This window comes from Ptychodera flava, chromosome 17, assembly GCF_041260155.1.
Source record: "Ptychodera flava strain L36383 chromosome 17, AS_Pfla_20210202, whole genome shotgun sequence".
NCBI lineage: Eukaryota > Metazoa > Hemichordata > Enteropneusta > Ptychoderidae > Ptychodera > Ptychodera flava.
The window spans coordinates 31,752,723-31,775,033 of NC_091944.1; the positions used below are offsets into that span (position 1 = coordinate 31,752,723).

A 22,311-nucleotide genomic window follows, 5' to 3' on the forward strand; every position below is an offset into this window, starting at 1 on the left:
GCAATGACACATGTGTATCCCAACAAATCAGACTTAGTTATTTCCAAAGCATATACATATATGATTAGGTACCTTGCCTTCACCTTTTCTACTACCCATGCTTGTATTTTAATAGTAATGTTAAGCTACTGTAGTTGTTTCCACCGAACAAAATCTACATTGTTTCTTTAACTCCAGTACACAACCGTACTTTGATATTCAACCCTCTAGATTTTCAATAGTTATCTTTGATATCTGCATAAAAAGGTCTGTAATTAAACATGTTGTTTCAACAAAGTCTGCAATTTCTATAAAGCAAGTTAATTAACCCTCTATATTCGCCAGTAACGTCTATGTAGTCATGCTATCTTATCATCAGATTTCAGGCTTGTTTTTTTTTATAAATCTTTGTTTTTATGCAATGACATTTAAATTTTTGGTAACATTAATTTGATACTAGGAGAATCTTAATGAAAAGCATACAGAGATTTGTAGAGAAGGTTCCTGACCATTTTATGACTTTAAAAAAATTACACTTATTTAAAAATTTCAAAGATTCTCCTATTGTAAATAATTAATATATGAGTGTAATATATTCTAATCCTAGATAGCAAAAAGGGTAGATAATGTGATTTCCTGTTGTAAAGAACAATATAAATGGAATTTTTTTTGTTTTACATGCCAATGAGTCATGGAGCATAACAACACAATACTTGTTGAGATGGGCATTTTATTACATTTCATGAAAAGAGATGACTGCAAGAAAATAGACAAAACTCTTAAGTCACCAGAAAAAGTTTCCTAGAGGGCTTTCTTATATATTTAACCCAACTGGACTCTAATATGACTCTCTAGTTTAGTGGTTATTTATAGTTACAACCACGTGTGTCCAGTAGTCTGCAGCCTCACCATTCCTAGTACTCTTTGCATCGTCAGTGTGTTGGTTGTCTCAAAATTCAAAGAATGTCAGACAATGTTAAGATTGGACACTCCTTGTTTTGAAATAGGGCAGTTACTTGATGTGTGAACTCAAAAGCTGATGATGATGCTCCATGAATCAAAATCTTTATACTGTTGTGATAAGAGGAATGATTTGCTTTGGTTTATAATACCAGTAGAAAATCCTGTAACTCTTTAATCACAAAGTGTGCAAATGTCTCGAAGATTTCTATTTTTCTGTTGGCACATACTTGATTGTTAGATTTCCTTTTTTTCACAGATACATGTACATGTACAGTGTAAGCGTTTGAATGTATTAATTGGCAACCATTATTCAGTAAAACCCTATCAATATCACTTCAGATCTTTCATGTTGTGATAATAAACTATATTCACTGTAGAATATTTGAACATAGTAACCCAGTAAAGCACAGTGTAATATCTTTATTGTTCTATCATAAGCTGCATTTAAGTAACGTTTATTTATTAAATCATGCAATTTTCTCAGCTGGCCTCTGTACCTCTAACTTTCAAGAGAAAACACTTGGTCCTTTATTCAATTTTGTAAAACCATGTTCTGTTAGTTTGGAGAGTCCACACAGTATACAGTATTTACTATGGCAGATATTTCAAAAGTTGCAGAAACACAAGCTCATTATGTTCAAATAGAAGAGCTGAAGAACTGCATTGAGACTTTGGGGAAAGGCATGCAAGGGCCATAATTTGATTTTTAGTATTCACTTGCATTATTCCAAAGAAATAGCACATCTCTGATCCTCTCACCACTAAATTTTGGTTTCATCCTGTGGCTAGCTGTGGTGAAGTTAGGCTTGAACTGTACAGCAGAAACTGCCACAGAAAGGGTTGACAGAACTTGTAAAAAAATTTCCATGTGGTGATATACAGAGAAATCACAGTGGGGACAAAATTTGATCCATTTGTGTCGTAGTTGTAAGGTATACTCTCTCATAGCTCCTCAGCTGCTAAGCCATGACCCTGTTTAGACCACTTCAGCATTGTCAACAACTAAGCTGATCATATCTGTCAATGAGCGGGCATAGTATGTGATTTCCTTGCTTGCTCAGTTGACCCTGCATTTGGTAGACTGTTGAGGATTTGTCACTGTGCTAGAATATCAGAGCTGTTAGAGAACAGAAGGGCTGTAAGATAGTCATCGCGAATTATAAAGTATCCAGGTCTTACTCAAAGATTTGGGGCATTGGAAGGATGACAGGGTCAAGCTCTGTACAGTGGTAATCAACTTGCCTTTCATGCTAAGAACACATTCCACAGGATAGTTGCCAAGTTTGATTCTAACATTCTTCAATCATGCTAAATACTAAATGCTTATTTAATCTGGGATCTATCCCTCATTTGATAGCAAGTTTTGGTTATCGAACAGTAGATAAAACTTAGACTACTGCCAGTTTTCTGGAAAATGTTTCCACTGTGTCATCCATGCATATTGCATATTTGATATTCACTGGTATCATGTTCAATCATATGTTAGTTGGTAGAGAGAAATGTCATTATTACGTGATCTCAAATTTTTTATCAACTTTATGTAGATTTGGATGATACTGAGCTATTGTGAAATGTAAGTTGAGTCTGTTTATTTAATTGTGAGGTAATACGACAGAAAGTGAATGTGGGCAAAGAGGGAAAATTACTTTGTTCCCGTGGTTCATTTGAAACGTTGCATATCGGTCATCAATGACGCCATAGTGTATGTGCAATTTTGTTGGACATGGGTACTCTCCTATATGGGGTAAATAATGTTCTTTTTTTATTCATCAGCTTTGTGCCAGTAATCAGGCAGTGTCTTACACATGTGAATTGAAATCAAAATGGAATTTACATTTATGATTTGTGTGTGTACGATGACTGAGATGTCAGCATTTTTCACTGTATTTAGTTTCAAAGAGAAATAAACATCTTGAAATATACAAAACATGATGTATTTTGGTGATGGATCTTCCAGTGTGCAGTGTCTTAGTTGCATGCTTGCCAAATCTAATGTGACCAAAATCAAGAGATCTTACCTTGGATTAAACCAAATTCACAGATACCAAATTTCATTATGCTGTCAATGCACAATATGCCATTGCAAACACAAGTGACAGCTTTCTATAATCTTGGCAAAAATAATGTTCATTGGCTTATAAGCTGACGACTTCCAGCGCAAATGTACATGTATTGAACCAAACATATATACAACGTGGATTTTACGTTATCATCCCTATGTCTTCACATGAATGTAAGAGACATTTTGTCAACTCAATTTTATTACTACTTTGAACAGACAGAAATAAAAGGGCCAGCAGCTCTGATATTATAGGGTTATTCACAAAATACGGCCCAGTATGGACGAGGGCTCAGTGAGTGACGTACTCGCCGCTAAGTCCATAAAGGGCCGTATTTTGTGTATAACCCTATTATTATACACTTCCTTCCATTAATCGTCCGTATAAACTAATTCTATGGTAAATTTTGAGGGATGCGGCACGCGCGATATGAGTGGAAGGCGAGTTATCTACTGCTCCGTAGTACAAGTCCCTTGCGTTGGCACGAAGCCAATTAATTTTCAGTGCAGTACAAGCAAACTTCGCTGAATGTTTTCAATTTAATTAGTTTTTTTAAAAAATCAATTGCATTTAGACTCAGTTTTGTGTTCAGCCTGTTTTAAACCTTATACTACGAATACATTTTGGTGGAAGTTGTTATTATGTCTATAACTCACCGTAAAATAGTTTGTTTACACCCGATAATTGCTAGGTCAAAGGTCAAACAGGCGCGTCGCACGTCTCCCGTATTCGGGACTCCGCGTACTATACAAAATACGGAAAGTTATTGGATGGTCAAACTCCCATAGGTTACGGCAGTAGGTGTATAATAATGGCATGTACATGTAAAACCTGAAAGTTATACTCGTGGAATGAAAGGCATGAAGAAGTATCTAGAAATTCAGATTTTATTACTTGAATAAAGATGTACAAGTTGTAACAATATCTCTCACTGGTTTCTGTATGCTGGTTGGCAGTACTACATACATGAGAACAAAATATTAATATTATAAATATGCAGAATTTGTTTTGAAGGTCTGGAAGTAGGAACTGAAAAATGTGATGAATCATCCATTTTTACCATCACACGGCCATATTTTATGACCTTTGACCTGTTATGCTATTACAAAGCATGGCAATCTAGTTCACTTCTTGCACAACATGTTTTAAGATTAAAGTTTTGCCCAGTCTTCATAATTGGTACCATTTTCACATCTGCACATTGACAGATTATGAAAGTCACAGTTCAGTTTGATGTTTGTCAAACACTGATGTACTGGATTGGAAAATACAACTTCATACCTTTGTAAGTTCTGTAATGTTAAACAAGTATGGTGGATATACAAGAAACAGACCTATTCATGCAATATTATACCTCCTACAATATGACTTCATGATACCGCTTGGCTAAAAGATGAGGGGTGTATTGCCACATGCAGATACAACCAAATCAACACTTTACTCACTTTAAACACTGGTAATATGATTCTCAATCCTGCAAGTGAGTGGATAGTAATTTTTTAAAATAAAAACTAAGGTTACAGGACCTAGGAGATAAACTTGTATTTATATCCTTCATAGAATCTGTCAAAGTTCAATCCTCCAATACAGAAAACTGTCCAGGAGGAAATCACTCAGCTAGCATATGTTGTTCTGCATGTTTCATGGCATACATGACATAAACTGATGGGCTGGCTGTCTGAACATCAATACAAAAGAATTAAGATGTCATTAAGTTGCGTAAGCATTTACTTAAAAAGTACAGTGTCTAACATGGCTCCTAAACTCTGAACTATATTGGACGTCATCAAAACTTCAACATGTTCCTCTAAGTGTCTCTTTGGGTCCAGTTTACCGACATTCTTCACTGCTAGTTGCTCTGGTGTCATTTGATCTTCTTCTTCAACAGCCTGCAATGTCACAGAAAAATATCAAATTAATACTCTGGAACTATTGTTGGCATCATGCCAAATGATGATTATTGCCATCACAGCTACAATGCGTCTCATGCTCACAGCCGCATGTGCCTGCGACTCTAACACAACCATATTTCAAATTTAAATACTGGGACATTATGAATTATGTATTACTAGTACAAGTAAATTTTAATTCCTGCAGTTAAAATATAAATTGTGGGCTGGTAAATGCATTGATCGACAAGTATAAAAATACACGAAGTCTACACAGTGCAAAATACATGCTAGTCCTTTAAGGAAGCTGCTAAATTATTATTGTAGTCTCACCTTGTTGTAACTCTTGGCCAAATCCAACATTTCTTTGACAGTCTTCTCATTTAATGAACAGTGCTCATTGTAGTCATTTAATGTAAGTCCATCCATCCAACTTTTCTTGTGAAGATTCAACAACATCTGAAATTCATGACCGGATGACATGTCACTATTAATTCTTGTATAATTTTAGACATTAGAATGATCAAACATAGATAAAGGAGCATATTTGTCAGCACACACTTTCACCATAGTTTGTCATTTGGAGAATATATTTGGCACTCAGAGTTGCTTTTATGTTGTTGTGTATATGTTCAGTTTACAAACCGGTAACTTTTAGGGCATGTCTATTAGAAATAAGACATGTAGAAATCTCTTTTACTTTCAGATAAATGATATGATATGCCATCTTCAATCTGTTACACAAAAATCTTTAATCTTCTTGCAAGAGTAGAATATCATGCAAGAGAAAACTACTTGTAGTTTATTTATGAATACAAATATACAATACCTTCTGCTCAAGTTCATTTTTCCTGTAATTGATAGCAATGGAGTAGTAATGCCTGTTGAGTCCGTGTATTAATGCCTGTATTGAAGGTTTCTGTAGATGACCAAGATTTGATGTAGTCTGCCTTGGTTCCTGCCCTAACACCATCATGTTTGGGTTTATCAATCTAAATGCATCAATGACAACCTGTGATGGGATTGATCAGATGAAAGACACTCAACGGTTATACAAGGCAACAATTTAGGCATGTTGTCTGAAACTAATGGTTGGTTCATTGATAAAAGAGCAGCTGATCCAATAATTTGCTTCCTGGGTTCATGAAAGGACTTTACCTTTTGTGTGTTCAGGTCTGGTTGCTCACCAACATACAAAAGAACCAACTGCCGTTTCATTAATGGACACTCTCTGGCTGGTTACAGTTTATCTGGAGATGACTATCTATATCGAGCACACCCTTGTCATTCTGCCAACTTAATAACAGAAGTCCTAGCAGCAGTCTGGTACACTGAATATAATATTGCAAACATATACATGTAGAAGCCAGTTGTTGTTTGGTGATGTTGGCAGGAATGTTTTGTTTTTTCTCATTCATGCATCAATGATAGTTAATGCATATATGTGTTAGTTGCATTGGGCACTGAATGGGTACAACAGCAAACATGACATTGAAGTAATATCAACATACTGTAAAGCTACCACAGTCTTTTTATTACACCTCTCACTGAAATTTAACACCAAAAGGTGTACTGCATCTAATTATTGACTACCCTTATGCCATGGACAAAATAGACCTTTTGTAACCCTAGAGGGCGTTTGTAATGTACACCAGTTGCTGGGCCAGCAAGTAACAGCTGCTAAGAAAAACAAAGACAGTAGATACATTACTGCCAAGAAATGCCATGCAACCGGGTGCCAATCTACTTTTCAATGAAATTTTAATACCAAAAGGTGTACCTGCACAGAACTTATTGTCAACTATCTTTTTGGACAAAATAGAATTTCTTACCTTTCCCTTTACACTCTGAATTGGATCTACTACTACAGCAACTGCCCTTTCTGAAAGTGCTTCAAAACTCTGCTGTGTGTTAATGTCTACACCAGATAACCAACATCCAAACCCTGGATGTGAATGATACCAGCCGACCACCATCTCAGGTCTGCAAAAGTGTGATAGATTAGATATAAATTAACAGGCAATTTTACACTGAGAAAGTACTGATTTGAGATTTTTATTCCAATCAAACACGTCAAAATCCTGTGCCTCTTCGAAACAATGGCACATGTTTATAAAGGGATGCAGAAAATAGCTGGCAGCTGGCAAAAACAACCGGCTGTCAGCTAAAATTTGCTGGCTGTGAAAATTTAGTTTTAGTAAAAAATCAGGACACTTTGCACAAACTTTATGTGCAGATACTCTGCTTTAATCACCTGTATGGTACTTTTATTTTTGCAACCTGTACCCAAACTTTCCTACATCCCTGTGTATCGCATTGCATGTAGATCTTGGCACTTGTACACCTCTTGTACGACAAAGCTCTCATTGCAACTCTATGACAATCATTGATCTTTTAGATATGGTTACCGTACAACAGAGATCACTCAGAGATCACATCTGTAATTAAATAGGCATGGTACACTCTAGCTCTACAGAATCCCCACTTACCTTCCTGTCTGTTTCAACATGTCTAACATTTTGGCTTGGAATACTGGATCTACTGCTTCTACACTAACTCCCTGTTAGTAAATAATATGAGAAAATCCAAGATGTTTCAAGTTTGTTAATTTTTCGCTTTTTCACTAATTCTTCTTTTAAACAAAAATATTGTTTTATGATTTGCTGGAATCTTAAACTCAGGAAGAGAAGCTCATAATTATATAAATACTAACAAATTTCAGATAATTCAAAGTTTCTTTTTTGCCTTAAACAAGCATGAGGTACATCATTTATGAATATCATGTTAAATTTTGACTTATCTAAATCATGTAATGCGCATTACTTTGCAGACACATTCACATCAAAGCTTTGAGCTACACTGTAAGTGTTGATATTCACTTCTCCACTTTGGAGCCCTATTGTAGTCACCGTCCTGTTATCACACAAGCAACCTGGCAAACAAAGCACTGAACAGGTGAGATACTTATTGTAAGGTAAACAGGATGAAATTAACTTCTCACCGTTCCTGACTGTGGCATAGCAAAAACATCAATGACTCTGACTGTGTAATCATCTACAAACTCTCCTAACATCAAACCCATAACTTCCATTGGAACTCCAGCACGGCCATGCTTCAACATCTACAACAGACATGAATGAAAATATAAGATACATGAAAGGAATATTGTGAGTGTATGCATAAGATTATTCGAGAACATGATGGAAATCACCATGGTTTAAATGTTATGATGCCAAAGACAAATAGCATTTGGACTGGAAATATTAGAATCTTCGTGGTGCACTGGTGAACTGCTGGCACACAGTACAAATACCGACACCATATGCCTGCTTGAGATACCTGGCTCAAAATGAGACAACGTTTTAGATGGGTCCGCTACACGACCGGTCGTACGACCATTTTCAAGTCGCAATCTTCAGTTGCGAAACCCGGCATACCGTGCTATGTATGTACGTGTAGGCCGTAATAGTATTGTTACAAATGTAATAAGGGTCAACTTCACGTAAAGTACCCGGATGTGCGGTAATAACGAAATTCGGCGGCGCAGCGTACTACATCGCTACATAAAAGCTTGTAGCTTGTGTGTCATTGGGTAAAGAACAAGCATGAAAGAAAAATGAATAAGACACGTAACTTACACGGTTAACCATTATTTTATTGAATTAAACGCATTTCAGAAATGACAGCAAATATTCACTTTGGATCTAGTTGTAATGTTGGTGCTATGATAAAGTATTAACTTGCGAGTGGATCAATATACATGACACGGCACCCTTGAATCACAAGTGCAATGACATATTTCATGACGATAAGTCACCAGTTCGTGTTTTTTTTTTCATTTGTTACTTTAGGTCGCGGATTTTTAGATTCAATTTTTGCAGATATTTTTCTCCGCGACCGGTCGCCAGGTCGCAGATTGAAATACTGAGATCTTCTACTACATATTTTACTACGACCGGTCGCCAGGTCGCAGCTTTTTAGATTTAATTTTTGCAGATATTTTTCTCCGCGACCGGTCGCAAGGTCGCGGATTTAAATACTGAGATTTTCTACAACATATTTTTCTGCGACCGGTCGCCAGGTCGCGGCTTCTTAGATTCAATTTTTGCAGATATTTTTCTCCGCGACCGGTCGCAAGGTCGCGGATTTAAATACTTGGATTTTCTACTACATATTTTTCTACGACCGGTCGCCAGGTCGCGGCTTTTTCGAATTTTTGCAGATATTTTGCTCCGCGACCGGTCGCAAGGTCGCGGATTTAAATACTGAGATTTTCTACTACATATTTTTCTATGACCGGTCGCCAGGTCGTGGCTTTTTCGATTCAATTTTTGCAGATATTTTTCTCCGCGACCGGTCGCAAGGTCGCGGATTTAAATACTGTGATAAGCTTATTTTACAACATTTTTTTCCACGATCGGTCGCAAGGTCGTGGCTTTAGTTTAGTTTTTTTTTTGTGTTTTTTTTTCCAGTATTTTCCGAGCTTGAGGTCGTGGCTGTGTTGAATTTTCCCCGACAACTTTCCGTCGTGGCACATACTTTACGATTGTTTGCCGTTTTTGAGACAAAAATGCGTAACATTTGTCGTACGTCGATACGCGTGGACAAATGCCTTTCTGTTCCGTATTTTGCTGCATGCTGCGTACCGTGCTAACTTGACCCCTGACCTCTCCAACATGGGGCATCGTTTTAGAGTTTAGAGTTGGCAACAACAGTGAGAGCTCCGTCTATGTGTAGTTTTGGACGTGCTGTTTATAGTTATACATCGTCATCGTTTGTCGTCTTATCATATCATAGTATTAGCGAATGCATAACAGACAAACACGATGCTAGGTGGATGATGCCATCCACCTAAACGCCGTAAAATACATGTCTCCGACTCTTCTTTACGCCCATGAATGCTTCGTTGATCGCTAGCGATTAAGCTGATATGTTCGGGTTTTGAAAGTCACGTTGCGTTGCTCACTGCATCGGATAGAGTTTTTGCAGGAACAGTAATGATGCGGCTGTATTGAAGACTTTATTTCATGTCTCGGGTTTGCTGCGAATCCGTAGCCTTTGCCACTCGGGTAGCTTGGTCACTCCCAAAGAACATGTCAAGGAGTGGCAGGGCTCGTTTTCGCAGCAAGTCTCGGGTATGGTCTCGGGTGTGATAGAGTGTTGTCGAATGGGATGTCAGCTCTTATCTCGGGGAGGGCATTACTCGATCGTCTGGGTGTAAAAACTTGTAGGTTTAATAAGCTTAGGGAGCCTTCAGTAATTACAGGGGCTGGGCCAGGGGAATTTGGGGGTCACTTTTTAGAAAACTGTTCAAGGGGATGGTCACTTTTTAGAAACCTATACGGGGGAGGGTCACTTTTGACAGGAGCTGATTTTATGGCCAAACCATTGATTGTCCATTTGATATTTCCTGAATAGGAAACCACCAATAAAATACACCCATTCTTTTAACCCTTGAGTGCTGTAATTTTTCCTGCCAAAATTTTAGTCTTTGTAAATTTTTCTGTAATGATTTGATAATTTTTATCAAATGTACATCACATTTCATTGGCAACACTGTCTTATCAAATTTTTTGCAAAAATTGGAAAAAATAGATTTGGGTATATTTTATAAAGGTGACAAAAATTGACTTTGGCGCTCAAAGGGTTAAATACGTACATATTAGGCCTATCTACAAGTTTCACAAGCAAAGAAGATGCAGTGGTATCATAAATTAAACACTTTGAACAGTTATAATTGATAAAAGACAAGTGACAAAAACATATGCAAATTGCATAATGCAATAGGTGAAAAAGTGTATATCAATTATCAAATGTACATAAATGCAAAGATTTTGTTAGTTTTATATGGTAAAAAATTGTGCATAGTTCTCTCATAGACCGCCATGCATAGTGAATCGACGTTTCGGTGAAATTCCAAAATATAATTTCTTGCACAACCATGGACTTGTAACCACTCTAGTCTAATCAAGAACGTACAAGAACATAAGCTTAAATATCAATAATCAAGTGTACACAAATAAACTTAGTTTCATCATAGACAGTTATGTATAGGGCCACTAGAATAAAGTTGACTTTACGTAATGGCCTATGACCCTCTTAACCGGAGGGCTGCCTTTGGCGAACCACTCCAATAAAGTTTACTTTATACAATGTCCATAGACATGAGTTGTCTATGGAAATGAAGTTAAAAATTGCCTTACAGTCGTCATAATTAACAGATGTTTCAATGGATGTGGCTGAGAAGTTTGTGCACTGGCATCTCTGCTACAGGAATAAAGTGCGCCGCGCAACGGAGTTCAAATCCAAACCATGCGGGTAAATTTGACATATGGATTTTGGTTATTTTTCAGGGGGGGGATGTCATCAATTTTTTTCATCTAACAAAGGGGGGGGGGGTCATCTTTTTTTCACAAAAAATGCAGGGGGGTCTATATTTTTTTGAACACCGGCGACAAGATTTTGCCGGCCCCCCAGGCCGTAAAAACTGAACGCCACCTAAAGTAAACCTAATTGGAGTGGGCCGCCAAAGGCGTCTGCCCATTTAGAGGGTCATGGGTTATACATAAAGTATATTTTTTGTAGTGGGCCGCCGAAGGCGCCCAGCTGGTAAAAAAGATTGATCATGGCCATGGCATAAAGTAAACTTTATTGTAGGTATTATGTTTTTGAAAATGTGGTGACGCCCCCTTTCCTACCAGTGAAAAAGCGATGACCCCCCATTGCGGATTCCAAAATTACGATGACCCCCTGGATTTTGCCGGCCCCCCGGCCGTAAAAACTGAACGGTCCCTTAACTTTAATGATGTATGCACAACTCCCTTTAAGGAAAGAAAAGCCTTACAGAAAAAAATGAGAAAGTTGATCAAAAAAATAACAATAGTAAAATCCTGCGGTGCTTTCTCAATTATATACATGTGAGCATGCACTGTGCTGTAGCATTTGATGTGGTTTTATTAATCAGCTCTCATCTAACTCTATAGGTCTGACATGAAAACGCAAATTAAGTTCGTCACAATTATATAACATTTATTTCTTGTCATAGTTCTAATGGATGCCATCGCCTATAATATTTATTAGCATAGATCTAATGATGATCATGGGAGAGTGTAGACATACCTCGTAATTGGGGAAACAGTATCATATGCGATGAAATCCATTGGAGAAGAGCATTAACGAGAAAGGGAATCCTCGTTAATGTGATCGTCTACCTTCATAGTTTTTTTTACTTAGGGAACGAAAAAGACACAAAAATTACACAACTTTCTGACATTTGGAAGTCCTATCATATCCTCATATTAATTATGCCCCATGGCAGATATTTCGACCCTTAAAGGTGTATATATTTTGGTCTTCCACTTGTGGGGATTCATTTAGAAGCTCATGGAGTAAATAACGTTTACACTAGCTTCATTAAAATTGAAAATGTTATTTTTTCCCACAGAGTTCACACTCATACAGAGGTCATTTTGATTTTCACGTGTCGGGAAATATTAGGTATTTGTTTCTCTTGTATCAAATTTTGCACGGTGGTCCTTGATATTTATTCTTGCTTTGAAGAGGGAACAGTTTAAAGTCTTCTTGAAAAAAGTTTGGCAAGTGCCAAATTCTTTGAATTTCAAGGCGTGGACTACCATAGGGACTGGTTAGTTTCTTCAGCCTGGGGGTTGGTGGATTATTAATAGGACATCAAAAAATGGCTGATCCCCATTGAAGAAAATAAAAAGCCCCCCCCCCCCACAACAGCCCTTGAAAACAGGGTGGTCCCAACCTAGCCAAAATGGTGAGTGTGTACTTTTAAAGTTACATTATAAACATTCTGTTTAGTTGACATGATTTTTATTCAGTATATGAAAGACAGAAATCCCCAGACTTCTGTCAGTCAATATAGCATGCAAATAAATAACGCAGACATGTTATTGCCAATTCATGAAATTTTGGTTTAAAATTCATTTTGGCCTATACATATATATTCAAGCTATTTCAACAATCTTAACGCTTAGTAGTACAACATTATTTTAAGCCTTTTAAATTTTGGGAGCGTTGATATTACAGAACAAGAAAAAATAATTTGAAAGAAGGTGTATGAAAACAAACTATAACTTGGCTCCCGGAAAGAAAAATAGTGTCACTGACACTTTGCTCATACATGTATTTGATTACATGTGGTAGAACACACTAGCTCTTGTAGGCCTATAGCTTGTAATATTCGATAGTGTCAAGTGTTTTGAACACTTTTTGATGCACTGTCCATCGAAGTACGTCATGTTCGGCATTATCTGTTGCAACAGACACACACATATACACCACCGTGCGGCTTGGTACATCAAAAACAGCAATACAATCAAATCAACCATACCAAAGTAAGGGTGTTCTGTTCTTTGCATTGTATTGCATGGAATTAATGTAGAGAATATTTGGTCCCTGTATTGTCAATAATTACATATAAATGAAGACAAAGGTAACATGTGAAAATTGGTTTTCAGCAGAGTCTACTCTTACAAAATCCATTCAGGTTCATAAACATGGCAAAAATTTAAATTCACAGACAAACGCAATATATACTGAAGCAACATATAATGAAACATGTGAGCATTTTCAGTTCATATCTGGTTTTCACAGCATACGTTACTTACATCAACTGAATCTGATGTAAGATTTGGTAATTAGTAGACTGACCTTGCTATATTACGCAGCCAAGTTTGCTTTCTATACAGATAAAAAAATTTTTTTGTGTGTGTATATTTATGTCACCCTTCATACTTGCAAATGAAAAAGTTGGTTGTTTACAAGGTCTGCAGCAATAACTTCTTGAAGACTCAACCTTTGGCTACTTGCATACTACGTTTTTTGTTGAAAATGGCGAGTCACTGGAGTCAGCCACCTAGGTTACAATTCCAGATATGAGCTACAAAGCAACCAACGTATATAAGGTTTATTTAAGATACTTGAGATATATTTTCTAGACAATCTGACTAACAGATAGACTGCCGTACTCAGGGCTCCCCCTAAGTCACCAAAATGATTAGCCAACTGATTAGCCAAATTAAAAATCTTGTAGCCACTTTGAGCAACTTTTAGCCAGTCTATAATCTCAAGCGTGGCAATTACAGCTTTCTCGGCATTCAGGGGTTCTTATTTTCACAAATCAAGATGTTTTGTATGATGTTCCTGATAGTTTTTACATTGAAGAAGTATTTGTTCAGTTTTTATTGTATAACCTGCATGACATTTCCAGGATAGAAATACTTTTTCATTTCAGATGGTAAACTTTTACCACCAGAAATAAAATAAGGCATCAATTGAATTCTAAAAATCTGGTAGCAAAGTGAAGTGTATATTACAACAGGTACAGAACATTTCTGCGGCATTCATTTTAGTGTTCACAGTATGAGAGCTTGTCATAAGCTACAAGCCTCTCATGTGGCAAATTTATGCAGTCTTCCATGACCAAAATGTTTTTGCCACAAGAATAAAAAAAATGGTGCAGAAGTAGCAAACTGGCAGGGTAGATACAATTGGCCCCAGTGTTACTTGTATGTCATAGTTGTGGTCACGCATGCTGAATAGCATTTTGAGTATGAGTATTTTTCTTGAGACCAGAGGGTTTGGCCAAACACAACTCTTGTAAAACAAGACCCAATGATATATATTCATTTAAATTACTCACTGCTTGAGAGTGTGCATTGTTTTAATGACTATGATAACATTTTAGCACAGATATATTTTCATTTGATATTTTGATATCATCAAGAAATGTCTGATGATGTTCACTTCTAGATCATTAAACTGGTGTGGAATTTGCAAAAATATTAAAATCATTCAGAATCACATAATTTCTTGTATAAGTTATAGCAGTTTGAAATAGACCAAATTAATAATTTTAATGAATTGTTGCTTTAATGTTTACATGCAAAAGTGCAATTCACCAACATGACGATTTGACAATGGATATGCTTACTGCAATTACTGTTGACAATTTCCCTTTGCAATGACTCTTAACAAAATTTAATCTAAAACTGACAGTCAAGCTGAATGCCATCCGTGTCAGACATAGAATAATAAAGCTGACTGAGGTCACCCCTTGGAATATGCATACCAGTCTAACAAAATTAGACAAGCAATTTCAGAGATGAAACTATTTTCAACCAAAAATGGGGAACGTTATAAAATTTTAAGAATGATACCCCCCCCCCCCCCCCCCCAATTTGAACAAACCTGACTCAGGTTACTCTTAGGGACCATGCATGCCAAGTTTCAAAGCAATCTGACCAGCACTTTCGAAGGGCAATTTTTTTGACCAAAACGAAAAAAAAATTACCTAGCAAATACAATCATGCAAATTTCACCAGAACCTGAACGCACCTAATCAGGTTATCAAACGATTGCAGATTTCATAAATCAATACGCTTTGCAAAAGAGAGTGAATTTGCAAACATCCGTCTTTGATATTTATCTCTGGTACAGTAAAGTTATGCGCCCGAAGGGCCCTAAAATGCTACTAAATGATCGAATTCTTGGTTGGTATGATGCATTTTTCGTGATCATGAGCCAGTCTCAAAAACACACAGACACTCCCTCCTCTACCCAGTGAACTTTTCAAAAACAAAGTGACCCCTTCACCAAAATCAAACATAGGGTCCCTGACCAAAGAAACTGATGAGTCCCTGCATCTAAGACATCAGATTAGGAAAGGCAAAATGTCTGAATGCTTAGGTTTCCATCTGAGAAGGAAAGGGGTATGAGAGAATCGTATTTTATCGATGTCGGTACGGTGATATGACTTGATGCACGACACAATATGCAATAATTACGCAAATTGTCCGAGTCAAAAACGTATTATGAAAACATCAGGTCGGGCAAACAAAATTAATGAAAAGGCTGGACAAAAATGTTAGAAAGAAATCTGATGTTGGTAGGCCTAAGTAAGACTGTGATATTCAGCAACGAACTCCGAAAAGTAATATATTGAAGTGTGAATTTGTCGGCGATGTTCGAACCTCCAGATATCACTCAGTCAGGCTGTACATGGACACACATGCTTTTAGACCATCTGCACATCGCAAAGTTGTCTAGTGTTTTTTTGAAAGTTGTTCTCTTGTTAAATCAAATGTAAAACATTTATGCTACGGTCATTTCTTGTTAATTTTACGACTTCAAATCGTAATGATTTTCTCTGACCAGACCGATTATAACGACTGCATACGTAGGCTGACCTTGACCCATAAAACATTGCCGGCTTAACGCATGCGCTACATCCGCTATTGCTAAGGGGACACCCACAACACTAGCGACGTGTGCATGGCTGAAGCCGTGCAGAAATACAAGAAGATTGAACTTTATATTAAATCTAACTTCATATCCATTCCGACCAGTATACAGTCGTGGAGAAGAAATGCCGGGAAAAATGTCAAAAACTACTAGCCGCGACCGGTCGCGGAGAAAGATGCGGGAAAAACACAACTCTGCTAAGAGCCACGACCTGCGACCCGTCGTGGAGCAAAAAGGTCAAAAACTAAGAGTCACGACAAGCACAGGTCATGGAGAAAAATCACAGAAAAAAACTCTACTGAAAGCCACGACCTGCGACCGGTCGTGGGGAAGAAAGACAAAAATAATCACGCCACGACCTGCGACCGGTCGTGGAAAAGAACGGCAAAATTAATCAACTTTGCAAAAATCCACGACCTGCGACCGGTCGTGGAAAAGAACGGCAAAATTAATCAACTTTGCATAAAGCCACGACCTGCGACCGGTCGTGGGGAAGAAAAACAAAAAAAATCAAGCCACGACCTGCGACCGGTCGTGGAGCAAAAATTAAAGGGAAAACCAACGCTACTGAAGGCCACAACATGACAACTGGTCGTGGAAGGTTCCTGAATGAAAAAATTAGTTAAAATTCGCCCAACTTCTGGTGTCGGAAAGAACACCCGGTTGGTAGACCTCACCGTTGTGGTAATTACCTCATCACGCATGCGTGTTTAAATCTGTCATGACGGCGCCTAATACTGAACATTCGCGACCGAAATTGAGTCGTACGACCGGTCGTGTAGTGTGCTCATATAAAACGTTGTCTCATTTTGGGCCACATATGCTGCTTGAAGCAATAACAGGGTTATGTTGTGTCACTAAGGTAAAGTTTATACTTTAGAAGGAGAAATTAACAAGTGTTGACTTTCCCTCAGAGAAACTATTGAGGTAGCAAGTGCTACCTTTATGAAGAAACTAACCTGACTTTTCAGAGACCGTCAAAATGCAACACAATAACATACATGTAGCACGGAGATATGAAAGGACGGACTGACTGTGAGCTGAAGGTGGCTACATATACGGATCGTACCAAGAAAAAACGTACCTTCAGTAAAGCAAGTGAAGATATGTAAACCTGTTCCGCTGTATCTACCATGGGTGCATCACTTGGTGGAGTACCCCCACCAAGTCCGGACAAGCCTCCACCACCGAGACGCAGTAAACGATCCATGGCGGCAACTCCGTAGAACTATCGAGCAATTCCCAGCAATGACAAAACTGGCTGGCCTGTAATGGTTAGTAAAACGAACGAATTTAGCAGGTGAAATTACCAAGTTAATAACGTCGAACTACTGCACAGCTATTCTAGTTCCCGAAACAGAGTGGTATAATTCAATATCAGCAAACGAACTGGAAAAAGTAGTGTACATACACGCTTTCTGCAAGTCATTGACTAGAGAGTTGACTTGCAGCGTCAACCCAAATTTAAACCGTACAAGACTCTGAATTGCTTTGTAGATGAATGAAATCAAACAATATTACGCTTAGTGCTTGAATCAAATGAATGCAAAGTTACCTAGATTTTCTTTTTTTAATCTTTCCTGTCGTTTATACTTACAAACACAGACTGTATGAATCGAGAATCTGGTTTCTGGAAACAAATGGCGACGTTTCCGTTTGTTTGCTGGTTTTCCTGTTCTCCAATAATTTCAGGATGCAGTATTTGAAATAGGGGAGGTAAGTTTACTTTATTAATATCAAATTTCTAAAACTGACACTTGGAATATTTTACCATTGAATGTAGAAGTCGAAATGTCATATTTCGTTTAAATAAACATGCTTAAATTTGTGAAAATGCTGAAATATCAGTGACTGTGGAACGGATAACCAAAGAGACATTCCATTCGACGACGTACGTTTAGCGACATCTCCTACAATAAATAGTAGCACCTGAGAGATAAAGGTCAAAAGGTATGACCTCGCAGAACGAACCATGTGAACCGATAGAGGGAGTACGCGCGTTTGGGAGTCCTGTCATCTGGTTGTAAATATGTCATGTGGTTGTTGGCTATGACACACCCATATTTGGTTATGTTTCGATGTCAAAGATCAGAGTTGAAAGTCCAAGCATGGGTAATTACTTGCATTCTGATACCTTGTGCTAGCTCTGGTTGTCAAAGCACGTTTTCATTTATGCCATTTCGAAGTAAGTGAGTACAAGTATAGTAGTCTGTTCGATTCTTGATCGTAGGCTTGTAACACAAGGATACGATTTCTCATATATCTCTGGTGTTAGCATGCAGGCGGTTTTAAAAATCAAGGGTCTTTAAAATTCAGAGGTCAGACGAAACCAGGTCTACATGACAGTTCGCCTCTGACTGTGTCTACATACACCAGTCATCATGATCGACCTCGACAGATTCAGGACTTTAGTGTTTGATCGTTATGGTCCAAAGCCGTACAAAGCTACTGTGCTTGCTTTTGTATTCATGGCACTGCTTCAGTAACAACGGTCGAAAATGCTCAAAGCATTATAAACCTGGTTGCATGGACACTCCGGCGCATCTCTCTTAGTGTGCTATGGCTGTGACTTCTAAGTTTTCCCAGTGGTTTATCATCTAACTATGCTATCGCCAACTGATTTAAGTTGTCTAATCAAATATTTTGCAGAATCTGCATTTGGAGTATGCTAGTCACCATGTGTCACCTGGTTGCACGGACACTCTGGTGATCTCTCTTACTGTGCTAAGGCTGTGACTTCTAAGTTTTCTCATTGGTTTTCATCTTTCTATGCTATCACTAATTGATTTAAGTTGTCTAATTAAATTATTTGCAGGAACTGCATTTTGAGTATGCTGAGTCACAATGTGTAACCTGGTTGCATGGACACTCTGGCGCATCTCTCTTAGTGTGCTAAGGCTGTGGATGCTAAGTTTTCTCATTGGTTTTCATCTTTCTATGCTATCGCCAACTGATTTAAGTTGTCTAATCAAATTTTTTTGCAGAATCTGCATTTGGAGTATGCTAGTCACCATGTGTCACCTGGTTGCACGGACACTCTGGTGCATCTCTCTTACTGTGCTAAGGCTGTGACTTCTAAGTTTACTCATTTGTTTTCATCTTTCTATGCTATCGCCAACTGATTTAAGTTGTCTAATCTAAATATTTTGCAGGAACTGCATTTTTAGTATGCTGAGTCACCATGTGTCACCTGGTTGCACGGACACTCTGGTGCATCTCTCTTACTCTGCTAAGGCTGTGACTTCTAAGTTTTCTCATTGGTTTTCATCTTTCTATGCTATCGCCAACTGATTTAAGTTGTCTAATCTAAATATTTTGCAGGAACTGCATTTTTAGTATGCTGAGTCACCATGTGTCACCTGGTTGCACGGACACTCTGGTGCATCTCTCTTACTGTGCTAAGGCTGTGAATGCTAATTTTTCTCATTGGTTTTGCTCTTTTTGTACTATTACAAAGTGATTCAAAATTTTATGCAGTCGTCTGCTTTAGGAGTATGCTGAGTCACAATGTGTCACCTGGTTGCACGGAGTCATGTGGTACACATCTCTTTCCCTTATAAGGCTTTGTCATCTAAGTTTCTCCTATGTTTTGCTCTATTTTCATGCTATTAAAAAGTGATTCAAGTTTCAAATCAAAATTTTATGCAGGAATCTGCTGTTAGATCATGCTGAGTCAGAATGTGTCACCTGGTTGCACAGAGACTTTGCAGTGGTATAAAACTTGCTAATTAAGGGGCGCTGCACCCAACACAGGGTATTTTGCACCAAAATCACTTTTTGTAGACATTCATTTAATTTAATGAAATTGTTAACCCAAGATTAAAATATTATTTGGGTTCATCTTCAAGGCTGTCAAGCAGTCGTAGGTTGCTTGATAAAGAAGTGTTAATTTTTGCAAATGTTTGCAAATCACCCAATTTCCTGGCTTCACTATTCTTCCAATTTCAAGAATTCCAAACAATTTAACTCCATACTGACTTGGTCAAACTTTCTTAAATTTTCACATTATTTTCTTTAAATGTTGTTAAACAAAACTTTTTTTGATTGGCAATAAAGTTCTTACATTTTGAATAAGAGGCATTTTAATTTGTATGAGGATCATGTACTGTAAAATATGTTCAGATGTAACCTGCCAAAAGAAGGAAATGACGACCATGTTAAAAGTGATATTTTATTCAAATCATATGTGTCACTGCCCATTTGGGGCAACTGTTGTCAGCTCCACTTATACATAACCTTGCAAGACTAATATCATTTTATATGCAAAGTAAAACATAAACTGTGTCTTTTGAAGGTTTATGGCATGTCTGTTGAAAAAGAGAGTATTAAAAAAAGAATACTTTTTAATATGAAACGTCTGTTAACAGTGTTTATTCATTCTGATGTAATAATGGATTTCTGTTTGTTTTGACAGTATCTTTGAATGATATGACACTGCCTTAACAACAGATGGAAGAGGAATGTGAAAGAAACGTCAATGTAAGTAGGGTATATTTTCATATGTTGCTACTCACATTGGTGTACCATTTTGTAGTTACAACTTGAGCTGTATCCTGTGAATGGTTTTGGGATAATTGTGTAAGTTATTATATTACAACTCTCAAAAATTTAGAGGGCCTGTAATGCTTACTTTTGATATTATTTCATTATTTATATTTGTCCACTGTAAGTTGTTATTTTACTACAAAAAGATTGCTAAAAAATCAATATTTAGCTTGTCAGCATAGCATTTGAAATATACAAAAATGTATTAATAGTATATCTATATTTCTATTTTTCTCACTCAGGTTTGTTGTGGACTACATCACAATTGTGTTGTTGGAGGAGGCTGAAGTTTACCTTATGTCAAGGAAAAAGAATGGTTATGCTTGAAGAAGCAAATAAACTCTAGTATTGCCACAGAAATCTAAAGATACTGTTCTGCAGGGATAACCTTATTGACATTTGTTCATATTGTTATGAAATATTTTAAAACTTAAATTTTAAGGCAATTATTGTCATATTTAACCAAAAATATCATTCAAAAGTTCTGGTCAGACCCATTAATATGATTATACATGTCCCTTAGGATGGCAGCAATAAGATTTTGTAAAATCGTGCCAAGATATGCAACTTTGTATTTTTGAGATTATTTTTGTCATTGTAGATCTATTTTTCTTCAAAACTCCTTGTCAGACTTTTTGATATTCAGTATACAGGTCCTTAGGATGACTTAAGTCAGATATTTTATACAGTGAGAAAATGCAAAATTTTGTATCTTTGGAGCAATTTTTGTCAATTTCGGTCAAAAAGTGCTTTTGTCTCATTGGTGTTTATCTGATAGCTTTGCATTTTCTTATGCCAAATCATTTTTCAAACTGGGGGAACCAATGATTTTTTGTTTTTGGAGCCAATATATTAGTCCGCAAGCTTGAATGACCTATTCCAACCCGGAATACCTTGTAAATCAATTTTGAAGACACTGAAAATAATGTAGTTTTATTTGATGCCATTTGTAGTGAAATATGATCTAGAAAAAAGTTGTGAGCTTATGTTTTATGTAGTGGATCAACTTAGCAAATATTTCATGGAGGAAACCCCATACACTGATGAGGGATTTCAATCCACAAGAAGGCATATGGCAAGATGCACCATACCAATAAAACAGACTCCAGTTTATTTGTATCAGTTCCAATCATTATGTTACATAAACAAAAAAAACCTGTCATGGTATCACTTAATTAAGTAAATCTTCACAAAGATGAAGGAAGCCGAGTGAAATCATGTGTAGATTGAATAAGATGAGTGATGAATGATAATATCAGGTAACTTCACCACACAAACTTACTTACACAAACAAACTTGTGTATAACTTGACTCTGAGTAAATCTTACATTTCAAGCAAGGACCATCAATTTTTATTGTTGATCTACAAAATTGAAAAGTGGCTGTTAAAACGGAATTCTGCCCATGAAAATTGAAAGTTCAAACTCTTTGCAAACACAATAGTATTTTGAGTGAATAAGTGGAAATAGGAATACCTCTTTTTGTTTGTCAGATAGGAGCATACTGTACCCTTGGTGGTATATTTTTAAATGACTTGCAGAAATTGATATTTATTACTGTTGTTATTATTGCTAACTCTTGTTTTGCCTGATTGAGGCACACAC

The 22,311-nt window shown here is 37.1% G+C and overlaps 1 protein-coding gene and 1 long non-coding RNA gene across 3 annotated transcripts; one reads left to right on the top strand and one right to left on the bottom strand.

Moving 5' to 3' along the window:
- Positions 1 to 3,871: 3,871 nt before the first annotated feature.
- On the bottom strand, positions 3,872 to 17,836 carry LOC139116068 (26S proteasome non-ATPase regulatory subunit 14-like). Of its 2 annotated transcripts, none has more exons than XM_070678578.1 (8): positions 17,760 to 17,836; positions 17,247 to 17,428; positions 7,893 to 8,012; positions 7,381 to 7,451; positions 6,724 to 6,874; positions 5,721 to 5,903; positions 5,225 to 5,350; positions 3,872 to 4,891 (listed from the first exon to the last, which is right to left on the bottom strand). In XM_070678578.1, exons 2-8 carry the CDS (start codon positions 17,370 to 17,372, stop codon positions 4,730 to 4,732), a joined length of 939 nt encoding a protein of 312 aa, XP_070534679.1. In that variant the 5' UTR covers positions 17,373 to 17,428; positions 17,760 to 17,836; the 3' UTR covers positions 3,872 to 4,729. The 2 variants fall into 2 exon arrangements, with proteins under 2 accessions (XP_070534679.1, XP_070534680.1); XM_070678579.1 differs by having other exon boundaries at positions 17,718 to 17,835.
- A 308-nt stretch (positions 17,837 to 18,144) lies between these two features.
- On the top strand, positions 18,145 to 21,826 carry LOC139116067 (uncharacterized). Its single transcript, XR_011548234.1, has 3 exons — positions 18,145 to 18,347; positions 20,577 to 20,641; positions 20,950 to 21,826. It is a non-coding gene; the product is annotated as an uncharacterized lncRNA (long non-coding RNA).
- Positions 21,827 to 22,311: the final 485 nt, after the last annotated feature.